The sequence below is a fragment of the Mesoplodon bidens genome, assembly GCF_964165515.1.
Source record: "Mesoplodon bidens genome assembly, chromosome: 4".
In the NCBI taxonomy this organism is placed as follows: domain Eukaryota; kingdom Metazoa; phylum Chordata; class Mammalia; order Artiodactyla; family Ziphiidae; genus Mesoplodon; species Mesoplodon bidens.
Genome location: NC_138160.1, coordinates 159,702,418 through 159,719,216, shown reverse-complemented (window position 1 = coordinate 159,719,216; position 16,799 = coordinate 159,702,418). Strand labels below are relative to the sequence as shown.

Genomic DNA, 16,799 nt, shown 5'->3' with positions numbered 1-16,799 from the left:
TCCCATTTGGTTTCTTGCCATTAGAAAGGAGCTGATGATGTTCCACTTTGTCCTTGACAACAACCAAACCTACCATGTGGTAACGTTATGTTCGCACCATCAATGATTGCCTGTGCCAGTTCATGATCATTGCTTTCAAAAGCATGTGCTGCAGCCTTCAAGGCATCCCAAATCTCTTTACGGCCTTCAAAAGCTGGTGCAGTATCCCAAAATTCATCTCTCTTGCTGCGCAGTTGTCCATCTGTCATGGGATAATCGCTTTTCCATTTGGGTTTCTCCTTTTTCAAAGGCTGGTTACGACCTAAAGCAACTGAGAAGAAAAATAAAAGGCTGACATCAAAACCAAAATTTATAAAAGATGTTTTAATAGCTATCTGGTCATTCTTCTTTGGTTCTTTCATCAAAATTATAGCTGGAAGTCGGCCCACTAGCTAACTCTTGCGTTCTGAATTCCCCCAACCTATTTTATTTTAGATCTACAAGAGCAAATGGAGATATTAGGTGGCTCTACCCAAATCTTCCAGTGACAAGTTAGTAGCTCTTTTCCATTCAGTCTGCCTTCTCCAAAGGAGAATTTTTTTTTTTTTTTTTTTTGCAGTATGTGGGACTCTCATTGTTGTGGCCTCTCCCGTTGCAAAGCACAGGCTCCGGACGCGCAGGCTCATCAGCCATGGCTCACGGGCCCAGCCGCTCCGCGGCATGTGGGATCTTCCCAGACCGGGGCACGAACCCATGTCCCCTGCATCAGCAGGCGGACTCTCAACCACTGCACCACCAGGGAAGCCCCAAAGGAGAATTTTTAAATCACCTAGAAAAATCGTAGTAAGTGTTCCATCAGACAACAGTGGCAGAATTTAAAAAGAGTCAAAGGATAGCATAAAAGAGAGGTGAGATACTAGGAGAAACCAAATGGCATATGTCCAAGGGTCCTTGAATCTCAGAACCCTTGAACATATGAAGCCGGAAAGCAGGAACTGAGAAATCTCAAAGAGGAAAAAGACTACTTTGTGATATCCAAAGGAAGATCAGCCAAACCACCAGATCCACAAGGAAACCTGATCATAGAAAAGCTTCCTCTAGCACCCTGTTCTGGACATGAGTCTAAGAACTGTGAATATCTTTCTCTGAAACTCAAATATAGGAGCTAATTTAGAAAGGGATGAGGGAAAGAGGTAGTGCTTTACTCTTTGGAGGGACCAGGATTGGAACAGGCGATCCTTGATACTAGGCCAAAGGAGAAGTGCCCAACCACAAGGAGAAGAACTACAACACCCTACTCTAGTTTTAATCCAAGAGGAGAAGAAAAAAGAGGCTGAGAGTCCACTCCTTTTTTGCTCTGAGTGGCAGCATGGCTCCTTAGAGAATGTAGTAGTAGTGCTATAACAAGTCTGATGCAGCTTCTTTGCACCCAGATACTTACCTGGCATATGATCACTGATCTCATACTGACATACAGAGACATTCTTATCTTACACAGAGCCATAGATAAGAAACTGTTAAACAGATGGAAGAACAGGTAGAAAGAAAACTGAAGCTCCATGGAGGATTGGGTAAGAGTGGGTGTGAAATAAATGACAGAGTGGGTAGGAGGGAGAGGGTGTATATCAAAATTCAATGTTCTATATTTAATTGCAGGAAGAATACTAATTTAAAAGAAATTACTCTCAAAATGGTTCTAAAGAATCCCTGATATCAACCACTCCCTCACTGGCCCAGGGCCAGATGAAATTTGGGTTACTCATAACAGAAATAAAACAAAATAACTCTAACCCCTAGGCAATCTCTACATCCTATACCAGGCTATATTTCAAAATGACAGGACCAATTCATGCTGCAAAGTGTATCTGGTTTGACACCTGGAGTAAACCATTCTCTCTTCACCCAATCTGGCCACCTTATTACAAGGCAGCACATCAGGTCTCATCCCCTCACCTTCAGAACACCCAAAGGTGTTCAGAATATGTCAGATAATCACATTCCACCCCCTACTGATTCCACCAACAAGGTAAAATTAAAGGTAAATTTTATTTTCTGCTACATTAACCTTTAGATGAGTTAGAAACAGTTTAGAGACAACATTCACTATTAGTTTACTGAGTAGGGAGTGGAAGATAAGACATCACAACTAGATACCTATTTGAATAGGTAGCTAATTCAATACTCAAATACCTATTTGATAAAATTTCATGTCTACTTGAATAGTTCCAGAGAATTGTCTAATGTCATATGTATTAAATGTACCAGAGAGAAAGTTGATATAATTCTGTCATTGTGGGAGAATCGCAACGCAAAGGCAAAGACAACAACAAAACCTCCACGATCTCGGTACTTAAGCAAAGGAAACTGAAAGGCCCTCAAAGAGAAGAACCCAACAGAAAAACTAGCTCACAGTAAAGGTAGAAGATACTTTGGAAAAAGTAAAAGCACCTTCCTTACAAATATGACAGCTTTATTTTATCTCCCCCCATCTGTAGAAGGCGTAAGAATAAAGTCAAATAAAAGGTATAGATGGGACTTCCCTGGTGTCACAGTGCTTAAGAATCCGCCTGCCAATGCAGGGGACACGGGTTCGAGCCCTGGTCCGGGAAGATCCCACGTGCTGTGGACTAAGCCCATGCCCACAACTGCTGAGCCTGCGCTCTAGAGCCCGCGAGTTACAACTACTAAGGCCGCGTGCCACAACTACGGAAGCCCGTGCACCTAGAGCCCATGCTCTGCAACAAGAGAAGCCACCGCAATGAGAAGCCCGTGCACCACAACGAAGAGTAGCCCCCGCTCGCCGCAACTAGAGAAAGCCCCCGCGCAGCAACGAAGACCCAACGCAGCCAAAACTAAATAAATTAATTTTTTTAAAAAAGTATAGATGATACATTATGCTGCTTAGGGATAATCATTACTCTAAATGCATTTTCAAATCTGTATGCTGTCAACAGTTCCAAAGTAATTACTTTGTGTAAAAGTAAATAAGACAAAATGAATGCTTGTGACATTGTGTAAGTAAAGCTTACTTTTACTTCCGCCTAGGTCTCTGCTTTCCCTATATCACAAACATCCGTAATGGAGAATATCTGCCTATCAAATGTCCACTATAAAAATACTTAAGTCTTGGGCCTTCCCTGGCGGCACACTGGTTAGGACTCCATGCTCCCAATGCAGGGAGCCCAGGTTTGAGCCCTGGTCAGGGAACTAGATCCCACATGCATGCCTCAACTAAGGAGCCCACGTGCCGCAGCTAAAACCCAGCGCAACCAAATAAATAAATAAATGAATATTTTTAAAAAATACTTAAATCTTTGCAACATGAAATATTATTTTAGTGAAACCACTGAGCAGTACAGAATTTTCACTACAAAACTGAGGTTAAAAGTTTCATGTTAGGGCCTCCCTGGTGGCGCAGTGGTTGAGAGTCCGCCTGCCGATGCAGGGGACACGGGTTCGTGCCCCGGTCTGGGAGGATCCCATATACCGCGGAGCGGCTGGGCCCGTGAGCCATGGCCGCTGAGCCTGCGTGTCCGGAGCCTGTGCTCCGCAACGGGAGAGGCCACAACAGTGAGAGGCCCGCATACCACAAAAAGAAAAAAAAAAAAAAGTTTCATGTTAAACTAAATGTGGTTTATTGTCTAAGTTACTTTTGTTAAAAAAACAAAGTGGGGGAAAAATGAAAATTAGCAAAAGCATTTAAGCTATCATCTTGAAATATTTATCTTCATGAAAACATTTAGGGTTGTTATGAGGATTTAATAAATTAACACTGTATAGCACTTACAATGATAGATATATAATAAAACTACAAATAAGTGCTTGTTAAATAAAAATAACTTTGGAAGTATATATGTATGAATTTTTAAATCTTCAAACATTTTTGCAAAAATATACAGACTAAGTCTTTTTTCTTTTCATGATTTCTGAACAGAACCTGACATTCTGAGACCATAAAACAAAGTCCCTTTCTTAACTTAAAAAAGAACTGTTCTATGATTATCATGTACTTCCTATGCATTTATCAGTGTACATTTTTTAGGAATTTGCTCACCAAATCTGTGCTTTGATTTTAGGTGATATCACAAACCTGTATTTCTAAAATATTTATAACACAGAAATCAGCCTAGCAAGTAAGTAGCTATGTCTGCACCAACTCAATCATTTTCAACTATTATGAAATAAGTCATAAAATATATATACTCAATTAGATTACATTTTATGCTCTGACACTTTCGGATTTATCCGTTTCACACATCTTCTGACTCCTGATACCAAGAGAGAGATGTTCAGTATCAATCATACTATCTGGAACTAACTACTATGCTCTAACAATAAATTTAAAGACAGGAAACAGGGACTTCCCTGGTGGTCCAGTGGTTAAGATGCCACCCTTCCAATGCAGGGGGCGTGGGTTTGAACCCTGGTCTAGGAACTAAGATCCCACATGCCATGTGGTGTGGCCAAAAAAAGAAAGACAGGAAACAGTTCTTATTCCTCAAATTTCTGTTTCTAAATTTTTAAATTATAGGCATCTAACCATACTAAGTTTAATTCCATGGTTTAACATACAAGAAACAAAAGATTAATAAAGAAATTAATTTAAAAAAAAATCTAAGTTATTTCAGAAAACACCCTTTTTCCCTATCAATATTTACTTTCAAAACTTTGCCAAAAACTCACCCTCTCAGAAGCCTCTTGATCACATTCATCTACCCCTTATCTTCTCTTTCCTTGTAACCTTTCAACATTTCTTCCCAAAGATGTGACAAATAAACAGATCTAACATGTAAAAACCCCAAGAAAGATTTGCTTCTCAGAGCTAAATATCGATAAGAAACACAATCTTAAATATTTTTACTCCACAACTGAATGCATTTTACAACTCATTTTGATATTTTATTGGTAAAAAACAATGATCTCTGAAGTGAAGTATGTTTGTAATTGTTTTCCAGCTTTTGGTTCCTCTTTTGAAAACATTTAATATTGGGACTCTTCAAATGAAGGAAGGAGAGGCCATTAATGCACAGGTACTGTAGATATCAAGATATGACTCAAGAAATAATAGCTTTAACAGACTGAAAACTCAGAGTTTTCCTAACACAACATTCAGGGGGAAAAAAACTGAATATTTAAAAAGATCACAATCAAAGGGAAATATGTTGTTCAGAAGAATTCTGAAGACTTTAAAGCAACATGGAATAGAACTGGGATAATGCACCTATTTTAGATTGATTAGAGTCTTAACATCGTGAAAATGAAAGGGAAATTTTTCAGTCACTTCAAGAGTTAAGAATAGATCCTACAGAACCCTTCTGTAACAGATTGTGCTAGCCTAAAAGGATAGTTGTAAAATATTTTATTCTCACGTAAATTTAGAATACACTATATATACACATATGCACACATATATTCCCTAAGGCAACTAACTGCCAAAATAAAAATAGGGATATGGGGCTTAAAATGCCTAAAATATGAGCATCAACATGCCAACAGTCAATACCAAACCCATATCTGCTCTACTGTCTGAGAATTTAGAGGTGGAAGAGACCTTAGATGGTATGAGCAACCTTACTATTTGACAGAAGACTTAACGAGGATAAATGACTTGCTCAAGGTCAAAGAGAGCCAAGACTAGAACCCAGATGACTAGATTCAAAGGCCAGAGCTCTGTTTGCATTATAGCACCCCATGTCTTACCAGAGCTGAAAAGTGTGTTTTCTTTTACAAACCAAAATCAATTATGAAGGTTCACTCAAAATAAAGCATGTGTTGAGCTGTTTTTCTAGTATCACTCATCCATCTTTCATGGGCTTCATTATGACCAATGAAATGTCTCTGGTAGGACAAAGGAAAAACTAACCAAGCAGCACCAGCTCCCCAACTCCATCCAATTTACCACCTAATTCATTTCTTTGGAGATATGCTCACCGAAGAAGAATCGTATAAGGAAAGAGGTAATGCAGTTTTCTGGCCTGTCAGCTTCAACTTACAAAGTACTCAGCATCTATACCACATTAGGCTCTAAAGATCACATGTATGCATACTTACTTAAGTAACTTATCTAAAAATGATAAACATCATTTTTTATGCTATAATTTAATAATAAATAGAAATGAGAACTTTGATTATACTTCTACCCTAAACTAGAGCATAATTTTAAAGGCATATATAATAATTTCTAATGTTGTTTGAGCTACCTTTATTGAGGGGGAAAAAAAAATCAACATAATGACCTTATATCGACTTCCTGGCCCTGTTTCTCAGAGTATAAGTCTACTTACCAATGGTCTGAGCATTCAAACAGGCAACAGGAAAGCCTAACTGCAACATGTTTCAAAGACTTTTTTAATGGATGAGTCTTATTAGAAATGCTACAAAAACATACAATTAAATCACACACACAAAACAACTTTATTAAAAAGGGCAACATTACATAAAATTGGGACTAAGAATATGGTCACCTAACACCAGCACACTGTACCTTTTAAGTAATACATTAAACTTTCAGATGGTTCATTCTACTGGGGGGTAGGGAGGTGGGGAATGGCTTTATCCAGCATTACATTCTTTGGAATGCAGGGACCTTTTCTTCTCTCAATTTATGGGCAGTATGGGCAAGGGAAGCACACACAAGTCAAGGGTGCCCACAATTTCCACTACTATCTAACACTGTGTTCAAAGTACTAGCCAGCACAAGCAGACAGAACAAAACAATCAGAAGTGTAAGAACCAGAAAGGAAGAAAACCATCTCTAACTGCAAATGATATGATGGTATGACTGGAAAATACAAGAAAATCAGTGCTAAAATGAAATGATAAAAGAAATTAACACAGTAACAGGATATAAAATGTAGGCCTTCTTATATACATAAAATACCCAGCTAGAAGATGCAATGGATGAAAAGGTCCTGTTTACAATAGAAACATAAAAGATATAATACTCGGAATGCAACAACTCAGGAAAGCTTTTTTAAAACCCCTGAAAGATGCAAAAGTAGACCTGAACAAAATGAAGACACCTCTTGTACTTGGACTTCAACATTACAAAAACGTCAATCCTTCTAAAGTTAACACCTACATTTAACATGATTTCAGTGAAAATAATTTTTTCAAAACTTTTTCTCATGCTAGATGAGTTGATACTAAAATACATATGGGGGACTTCCCTGGTGGCGCAATGGTTAAGAATCCGCCTGCCAATACAAGGGACATGGGTGCAATCCCTGGTCCAGGAAGATCCCACATGCCATGGAGCAACTAAGCCTGTGCACCATAACTACTGAGCCTGCGCTCGAGAGCCTGCGAGCCACAACTACTGAGCCTATGTGCCACAACTACTGAAGCCCGTGTGCCTAGAGCCCGTGCTCCACAACAAAGAGAAGTCACAGCAATGAGAAGCCCGTGCACCGCATTGAAGAGCAGCCCCCCCTTCTCGCTGCAACCAGAGAAACCCCGTGCGCAGCAACAAAGACCCAATACACCCAAAAATAAATAAATAAATAAATAAATTAATTAATTAAAAGAAATCAACCTAACTGTATATCAAGTGTTAAAATTACTATACAAAAAAATGATTTCATTTTTTTCAAGTTACTTTTGAACATGATACTCTGACTATACATCTTTAGTGGGATAAATTCTAAGGAAGAAAAAACATACTACAAAGACAGCTTAAACTCTACTCTGCATGTTAAAATACTAAGAATTCATGTAGAATACTAATTACTATAATTCTAAAACATTTGATGTTTACTGTAGGATAAAGCAAGTAAGGAACTATATTAACATCAATAGAAACCAAGATTTTTTATGACAGGGAAGAAAAAATTAAACATAAAATATAAAATAAAAAGACAGGAAAACAGATTAATTTTGAATTGGAAATAGAAATAGGAACTTGTAATCTAATGATAAAAAGTGTTTTATAGCTCTGTTGACTAAAAGGGCTTAGAAAGAACAACAACCCAGTAGCAATGAGCATACCTAGCTCCCAGATCTTAGTTTTAAACACCTTTCCCCACTGAAAAGGTCCTACGGCTATTCAGAGAAGCGGCTATTTCTAAAATCAGAGCTGGGAAAATTCAAAGCAAGGCTGGAACATCTGGTTGTGCCAAGAAAGTGCTCAAAAGACTAATATTAATGAGATCACTTCAAAGGCACAAAGGAGTCAGTTTGAAGGAGACGTCTGCATCAATTTTGCAGCATCAAAATAATGACTGGGGCTTCCTTGGTGGCGCAGTGGTTGAGAGTCCGCCTGCCGATGCAGGGGACATGGGTTCGTGCCCCAGTCCGGGAAGATCCCACATGCCGCGGAGCGGCTGGGCCCGTGAGCCATGGCTGCTGAGCCTGAGCGTCCGGAGCCTGTGCTCCGCAACAGGAGAGGCCACAACAGTGAGAGGCCTGCGTACCGCCAAAAAATAAAATAAAATAAAATAAATTAATGACTGAAACGGACTTTAAAATACTGAATAAATAAAAATTCGTAAATCACTACTAATACTAAAAGGGAAAAACAGGGCTTCCCTGGTGGCACAGTGGTTAAGAATCCGCCTGCCAATGCAGGGGACGTGGGCCCTGGTCCGGGAAGATCCCACATGCCACGGACCAACTAAGCCCATGCGCCACAACTACTGAGCCTGCACTCTAGAGCCCATGAGCCACAACTACTGAGCCCACGTGCCTAGAGCCCACACTCCGGAACAAGAGAAGCCACCACAATGAGAAGCCTGTGCACCAGAACGAAGAGTAGCCCCCATTCGCCAAGTAGAGAAAGCCTGCGTGCAGCAACAAAGATCCAACGCAGCCAAAATAAATAAAGAATATATTTTTAATAAATAAGTAAAACACACAATTTAAAAATATATAGATAAAATTTTCCTAGGTATGATAAAGTATTGTAATGACACAGCAAAACAGTTTTATTCATAAAGTAGAGGCATGCTGAAATTTTTAGAAGTGTTACGATGTCTACAACTTTCATTGGTTCAGCTGTTAAAATGGGGAGTGTGCCTGTATATATACAAAACATACATATACACACATACAAAAGAGAGAAAAAATGTGATACAGCAAAACGTTGGCTACAAATTTACATGGGAAGTACATGTGTACTCACTTACCATTATGTTTACACAATTGTTGAAGCTCCCCATATTTGTTTTTAATAAAAGATAAAGGAATTATACATTTAAGATACAGAGCATATAAATCAGAAGCTGAATCCTTGCTACTCAAACTCCCAGTTTCAGAGTCCTCTTTAGGTATGGCTTTTAGGCACATACCTAATCCTCATATATTCCCATATCCAGATTCCAACGCCAATCCTGAGCACTGAAGCCTGTTGGGACCATCTACAATTTAGAACACAACAACTGAAGGGAGATCTGGAAAACTCAAAACAAAAGCAACAGAACTATTGAACAGTTATTACTTAAACTCTCATCGGTGGGATAGTGCTTATTTGGAACAAAGAATTAATAAATCAGCAATAACATTTTAAAAGAACATTAAATAATGATAAAACAGCCAATTTGGGCTTCCCTGGTGGCACAGTGGTTAAGAATCTGCCTGCCAATGCAGGGGACATGGGTTCAAGCCCCAGGCCGGGAAGATCCCACATGCCGCAGAGCAGATAAGCCTGTGTGCCACAACTACTGAAGCCCATGTGCCTAGAGCCCGTGCTCCGCAACAAGAGAAGCCACCGCAATGAGAAGCCTGCGTACCACAACAAAGAGTAGCCCCCGCTTGCAGCAACTAGAGAAAGCCCATGCACAGCAATGAACACCCAACACAGCAAGCAAGAAATAAATAAATAAATAAATAAGAACTAAAAAAAAAAAAAGCCAATTTACCAAGAAGATATAACAAACATAAATGTGTATGCACCTAACAATAGGGTTTCAAAGTGCATGGAGAAAAAACTGATTGAATTAAAGGAGAAATAGACCATCCTACAATTATACTTAAATACGTTAAATTCTTCTATGAGTAACTCATAGAACAAGAAGCCAGAAAATCAGCAAGAATACAGAAGACCTGAACATTATCAACAAACTTGACTTAAATGACACTGATAGGACACCCCACCCAACAAAAAGAGAACATACATTCTTACCAAGTGCATATACAGGCCATTCACCGAGTTAGATTATACAAACCTTAAAAGAAATCATATAAAGTATGCTCTACAACCATAATTAAATTAAATTAGAAATTAATAACATAAAGATACATGGAAAATCCCCAAATAACTATAAATTAAATAATACACATATAAATAAGTCATGAGTCAAAGGGAAATTAGAAAATAACTTGAATGGAACGAAAATGAAAATACAATATATCAAAACTCTAGGATGGACTTCCCTGGTGGCACAGTGGTTACGAATCTGCCTGCCAAAATGCAGGGGACACAGGTTCGAGCCCTGGTCCGGGAAGATCCCACATGCCGCGGAGCAGCTGAGCCCATGCGCCACAGCTACTGAACTTGCGCTGTAGAGACCGCAAGCCAAACTACTGAGCCCGCATGCCACAACTGCTGAAGCCCGCGCGCCTAGAGCCCGTGCTCCGCAACAAGAGAAGCCACCGCAGTGAGAAGCCCTTGCACCGCAATGAAGAGTAGCTCCCTCTCGCCGCAACTAGAGAAAGTCCGCGCACAGCAATGAAGACCCAACGCAGCCAAAAATATATAAATAAATAAATATTTTTTTAAAAAAACTCTAGGATGCTGCTAAAAAACACTGCTCAGACAAAAACTTATAGCATTAAAATGCTTCTATTAGAAAAGTCTCAAATCAATAAAGTAGGCTTCTACCTTAAGTCTAAAAGAACAAATTAAACTCAAAGTAACCTTAAGAAAGAAAATAATAAAGAGCAGAAACCAAAGAAATTGAAAACAGAAAAATATAGAAAAATCATAAAAGCAAAAGCTGATTCTTTAAAAATATCAAACTGATAAATTTCTACCTAGACTGATCAAGAAAAAAAGAAGACAAATACTACCAATATCAGGAATGAAAGAGGTAATATCACTATAGACCCAACAGACACTAAAGCGATTAACAATGGAATATCTATCTATGCACAAAGAAAACAATAACTTGACTAGCTCTGTATATACTAGCTGTCTATATACTAAAGACATTGCATTGTTGCAGCAAAGAAAAGTCCAAGTCCAAATGGCTTCACTACTTAATTCTATCAACATAAAAGAAAGAGATAATACTAATTACTCACAATCACTTTCAGAAAACAAAAGAGAAGGGAACACTAAGTCAATTTATGAGGCCATGACTGCACTGATAACAACACCAGACAAATATAAGAAAACTATCAACAAATATGCCTCATAAACATAGACGCAGAGATGACTTAAAGACCTTATCAATCATAACAACTGAAAGAATTCATCACCTACATACCTGCACCACAGGAAATATTAAAAGTCTTTTGGGGACTTCCCTGGTGGCACAGTGGTTAAAGAATCCACCTACCAATGCAGGGGACACGGGTTCAATCCCTGGTCCGGGAAGATCCCACATGCCACAGAGCAACTAAGCCGGTGCGCCACAATTACTGAGCCTGCGCTCTAGAGCCTGTGAGCCACAACTACTGAGCCTGCATGCCACAACTACTGAAGCCCGCGTGCCTAGAGCTTGTGCTCTGCAACAAGAGAAGCCACCACAATGAGAAGCACACGCACCACAATAAAGAGCAGCCCCTGCTCACCACAACTAGAGAAAGCCTGCGCACAGCAACAAAGATCCAACACAGCCAAAATTAAAAAAAAAAAAAATCCTTTGGGCAGAAATAAAATGATAACAGATGGAAATATGAATCTACATAAAGGAATGGGGAGCACCAGAAATGGATAATTACATGAATAAAAACATTATTATTCATATCGCCCTAAAAAAATATTGGGTTGGCCAAAAACTTTGTTCAGGTTTTTCCATAAGATGTTACGGAAAAACCTGAACTAACTTTTTGGCCGACCCAATAACTGAGTGATATCATCGGAAAAGGAAGAGTAAGGACTTCCAAAAATCTTCTCCTCCATTAATGCAAGAACACTGGCAAAAACTCAAAATAAACTTCTTCAGTATTTTGGAAATTAACCAAAGACCTGCAACAATCCAGGGAACATTTAGTCTTTCTTATTCAAGAAAAATAGCTGAATTTTGGTAAAAAAACAAAACAAAACCCAACTGTATGTCGTATTTAAGCATACCCTAGACCCATCCCCCTCTCCTCTGCTCCAGGGTAGCCTTGAAAACCAACAGAGAGCAATACAATGAAAGCCACCAACTCAGCAGCCACAGGAAGGGTCAAAACAGGGTTGGTACTCTTTAAAAGCCCCATCTGCAGAGAACTGTCATTTTTTGGCCTATCTGAAAGTTCTTTAGAAAATACTACTCATAAAGCTTGTCCTTATTTGACCTGACTTAGAGATAAGCCAGTATGAACAGCCTTTTCCTGGGGGCATTTGTCAAAAACAATCAGCAGCAATTGTTTAACACTGTACCTGCATGGGGCAATGAAAAATTTGGACCAAGAAGCGAATCAAAGCTGGAGAATGAGATGTCCAGAAAAAATGACATATTTCTGGGGATCTAAAAGGTTACACATATGCATATAACTGTGTACACACAGGGCCGTGCGTACAGGAAAGACATGAGAAGGTCCTACACTCTCACTTATGACTGAATATTGAGGCTCTGTGCACAAAGGAAGTAAGAGCTAAGGAAACTGCCTGAGTTTTGAAAGTAGGCCCTAATATGAACATAGAGCCACTCAGCAAAGAATAGGAGACTTACTCGTTCTGGGGTGTTAAGGAAATCTGTCCAATCATTAGCTTACCACTAAGCTAATTAAGCAGAGATTTCAGTGGCTACACCTAACAAAGAATATAAGCTTTACAGGATAAGTTCAGGAAAGTCAGTAAACAAAAATAACAAACCCTGAGGGAGAAGGGACAATCTGATTTCCGGGGTTGCCATATATTAAACGTCCAGTTTTCAACCAAAAATTATGAGGCATGCAAACAAACAAGAAAGTATGGCTCACACATGGGAAAAAAGGCAGATAACAGAAACTGTCACTGAGGAAGCCCAAGCATTGGACTTACTAGCCAAAGACTTTAAATCAGCTATTTTAAATATGTTCAAAAACCTGAAGGAAATCATGTGTAAAGAACTAAAGCAATGAGAATTAAGTCTCAACAAAGAGATGAAAATTAGTTTTTAACTTATGGAGTTGAAAAGTATAATAACAAATGAAAAATTCACTAGAAAGGCTCAATAGTATATTTGAGCAGGCAGAAGAAAGAATAAAGAATCAGTGAACTTGAAGATAGGTCAACTGAGATGACCTTGTCTGAGGAACATAAAAGAAAATGTACAGCCTCAAGTGGGGCACTGTCAAGATTACCAATATACACACAATGAGAGTCCTAGAAAAAGGGAGAGAAAGGGGTAGAAAGAATATTGGAAGAAATAATGGCTGAAAACTCATATTTCATGAAAAAGATCAATCTACACATGCAAGAAACTCAACAAACTCAGAGATCACCATCTAGATGCATCATAATTAAGCTGTCAAAAGTCAAAGATAAAGAATCTTGAGGGACTTCCCTGGTGGTCCACTGGGTAAGACTCTGCGCTCCCAATGCAGGGGGCCCAGTTCTATCGCTGGTCGGGGAACTAGATCCCACATGCATGCTGCAACTAAGAAGTCCGCATGCTGCAACCAAGAGCCCACATGCTGCAATGAAGATCCCACGTGCTGCAACTAAGACCCCACGTGCTACAACTGAGACCCACTGCAGCCAAAATAAATAAATAAATATTTTTAAAAAAACATTTAAAAAAAAGAATCTTGAAAGAACAAGAAGCAACTCATCACATACAAGCATCCTCAAGAAGTTTAACAACTGATTTCTTATCAGAAGCCATGGAGGACAGAAGGCATTGGGACAACATACTGAAAGTAATGAAAGGAAGAGTGTGTCAACCAAGAATTCTACATCCAGAAAAAAGTATCCTTTGAAAATTAAAGAGAAAATAAAACATTCCCAGATAAACAAAAACTGAAAGGATTTGCTGGCAGCAGACCAGCTCTGCAAAAAATACAACAGGGAGTCTTCAAGCTGAAATAAAGGATACTAGACAGTAACTTGAATACACATTAAGAAATAAAGACCAGGAATCCACTGGCAGTCCAGTGGTTAGGGCTTCGCACTTCCACTGCAGGGGGCACAGGTTTGATCTCTGGTTGAGGAACTAAAATTCCACATGCCACACAGAGGGAGGGAGAGAGGGAGGGAGGGATGCAGGGAGGACGGAAGGAAAGAAGGAAGGGAGGAAGGAAGGAAAAGAAAATCAGTAACATTACACAGGTCAATATAAAAGACACAATATGTGTATTTTTTTCTTTGTAACTTTTTGTTTCCTCCTATTGATTTTAAAGACAATTGAATAAAAAATAATTTAAAATTTGTGTTGATGAGCATACAACGTTTAAAGATGTAATATGTATATCAATAACAGGCCAAAGAAGGTGGGAGGGAATGGAGCTGTATAAGTTTTTATATGCTACTGAAATCAGGCTGGTTTCAATCAGAACTGAATTGTTATAAATTAAGATATTAATTATAATCCCCAGAGCAAGAAACAGGAAAATGACTCAAAATATATAGTAAAAAAAAATTTAAAGGGAATTAAAATGATACGCTAGAAAATATCTATTTAACACAAAAGAAGGCACTAACGCAGGGATGGAAGTAAAAAGGAATAAGACATACAGCAAAAAAACAGCAAAATGGCAGGTATAAATCCTATCTTAGTAGTAATTACATGAAATATAAATATTAAGCATTCCAATCAAAATGTTGAAATTTGCAGAATGGACCAAAAAACACAATCTAACTACATGCTGTCTACAAAGAGACATTTTAGATTAAAAAACACATTTAAGTCAAAAGCAAAAGGATGGAAAAAGATACATCATGCAAGCAGTTATCAGAAGTGGAGTGGCTATATTTATATCAGACAAAATAGACTTTAAGACAAAAATTTTTACTAACAAAGACAAAGAAGGACATTTATAATAAATGCGTCAATTCATCAGGAAGACGTAACAATTACACACATATATGCACATAACAACACAGCTCCAGAATATATGAAGGAAATACTGACAGAACTAAAGGGAGAAATAGTTCTACAATAATAGTTAGAAACTTCAATACTCTAATTTTCAATAATGGACAGAACATCTAGACAGAATATCAATACAGAAACAGAGGATTTAATACTATAAACCAGTTAAACCTAATATACACATATACAGTAGACCCGAGCATTCAAACACAGGTTTCAATGCTCGGGTATACTTTTATGCAGATATTTTTCAATAGAAAATACCTCTGTACTACATGGTCTATGACTGGTTGCATCCACAGATGTGAAGGAGCCACAGATGCAGAGGACCAACTATAAATTGTATACAGATCAACCTCCACTTGTTCAGGGTCTACATATATAGAACACTCTGCCCAGACTAATAAGTTAGGTCACAGAACAAGTCTCAATAAACTTTAGATAAAATCATATGACATATCCTCTCTGACCATAATGGAATAAAGCTAGGAATTAATAACAGAAAGAAAACTGGAAAATTCACAAATATATGGAAATTAAGCAACACACTCTTATACAACCAATGGACCAAATAAGATATCAAAAAGAAAATGAGAAAATACATTAAGACAAATGAAAACAAAAACGCAAATACAAAAACGCAAATACAAAAACTCATGGGATGCAGGGACTTCCCTGGTGGTCCAGTGGGTAAGAATCCGTGCTCCCAATGCAAGGGACCCGGGTTTGATCCCTGGTCGGAAAACTAGATCTCACATGCATGCTGCAACTAAGAGTCCACATGCCGCAACTAGGCCCGCATGCCTCAACTAAAGATCCTGCATGCCACAACTAAACATGCTGCAATGAAGATCCTGCATGCTGCAACTAAGAACCAGCACAGGCTAAATAAATAAATAAATAAATATTAAAAAAAAAAAAACCCACCTCATGGGATGCAGCAAAAACAGTGCTCAGAGGGAAATCTGCAACTATAAACATCTACATTAAAAAAGAAGACAGATCTTAATAATCCAACTTTACACCTTAAGGAAGAGCAAAGTAAACCCAAAACTAGCAGAAAGAAGGTATAATTAAACATTAGAGTGGAGATAAACAAAGGACAGAAAAACAACAGAGATTCAACAAAACCAAATGCTAGTCCTTCTAAAAAATGAACAAAATTGACAAACCTTTAGCTAACTAAGAATAAAAGAGAGAAGGCACAAATAACTAAAATCAGAAATGAAAGTGCAAATATTACTACTGACCTTACAGAAATAAAAAAATATAAGAGAATACTCTGAATTGTTGTACACCAACAAATTAAATAACCTAGATGAAATGGACAAGTTCCTAGAAACACAAAATTATCAAAACTGACTTAAGAAGAAATAGAAAACCTCAACAGACATATAACAAGTAAAGAGACTGAATCAATAACCAAAATCCTCCCAACAAAGAAAAGCCCAGGACCAGATGGCTTCACTGGTGCATTTTACCAAACATTTAAAGAAGAATTAACACCAATTCTTCTCAAATGCTTCCAAAAAAACAGAAGAGGGGGGAACACTTTCTGACTCATTCTATAAGCCAGCATTCCCTAACCAAAGCCAGACAAATACAATACAAAAAACCTACAGACCAATATCCTTAAGAAGACAGATGCAAAATCCTCAA

The 16,799-nt window shown here is 38.3% G+C and overlaps 1 protein-coding gene across 1 annotated transcript in view; it reads right to left on the bottom strand.

Moving 5' to 3' along the window:
• The window catches only part of UBTD2 (ubiquitin domain containing 2), a 61,204-nt gene that overhangs the window by 18,424 nt on the left and 25,981 nt on the right, over nt 1–16,799 (bottom strand). The window contains exon 2 of the mRNA XM_081232837.1: nt 74–310. Coding sequence (XP_081088963.1) covers nt 74–310 — 237 coding nt within the window. The remainder of the gene's footprint in view (nt 1–73; nt 311–16,799) is intronic.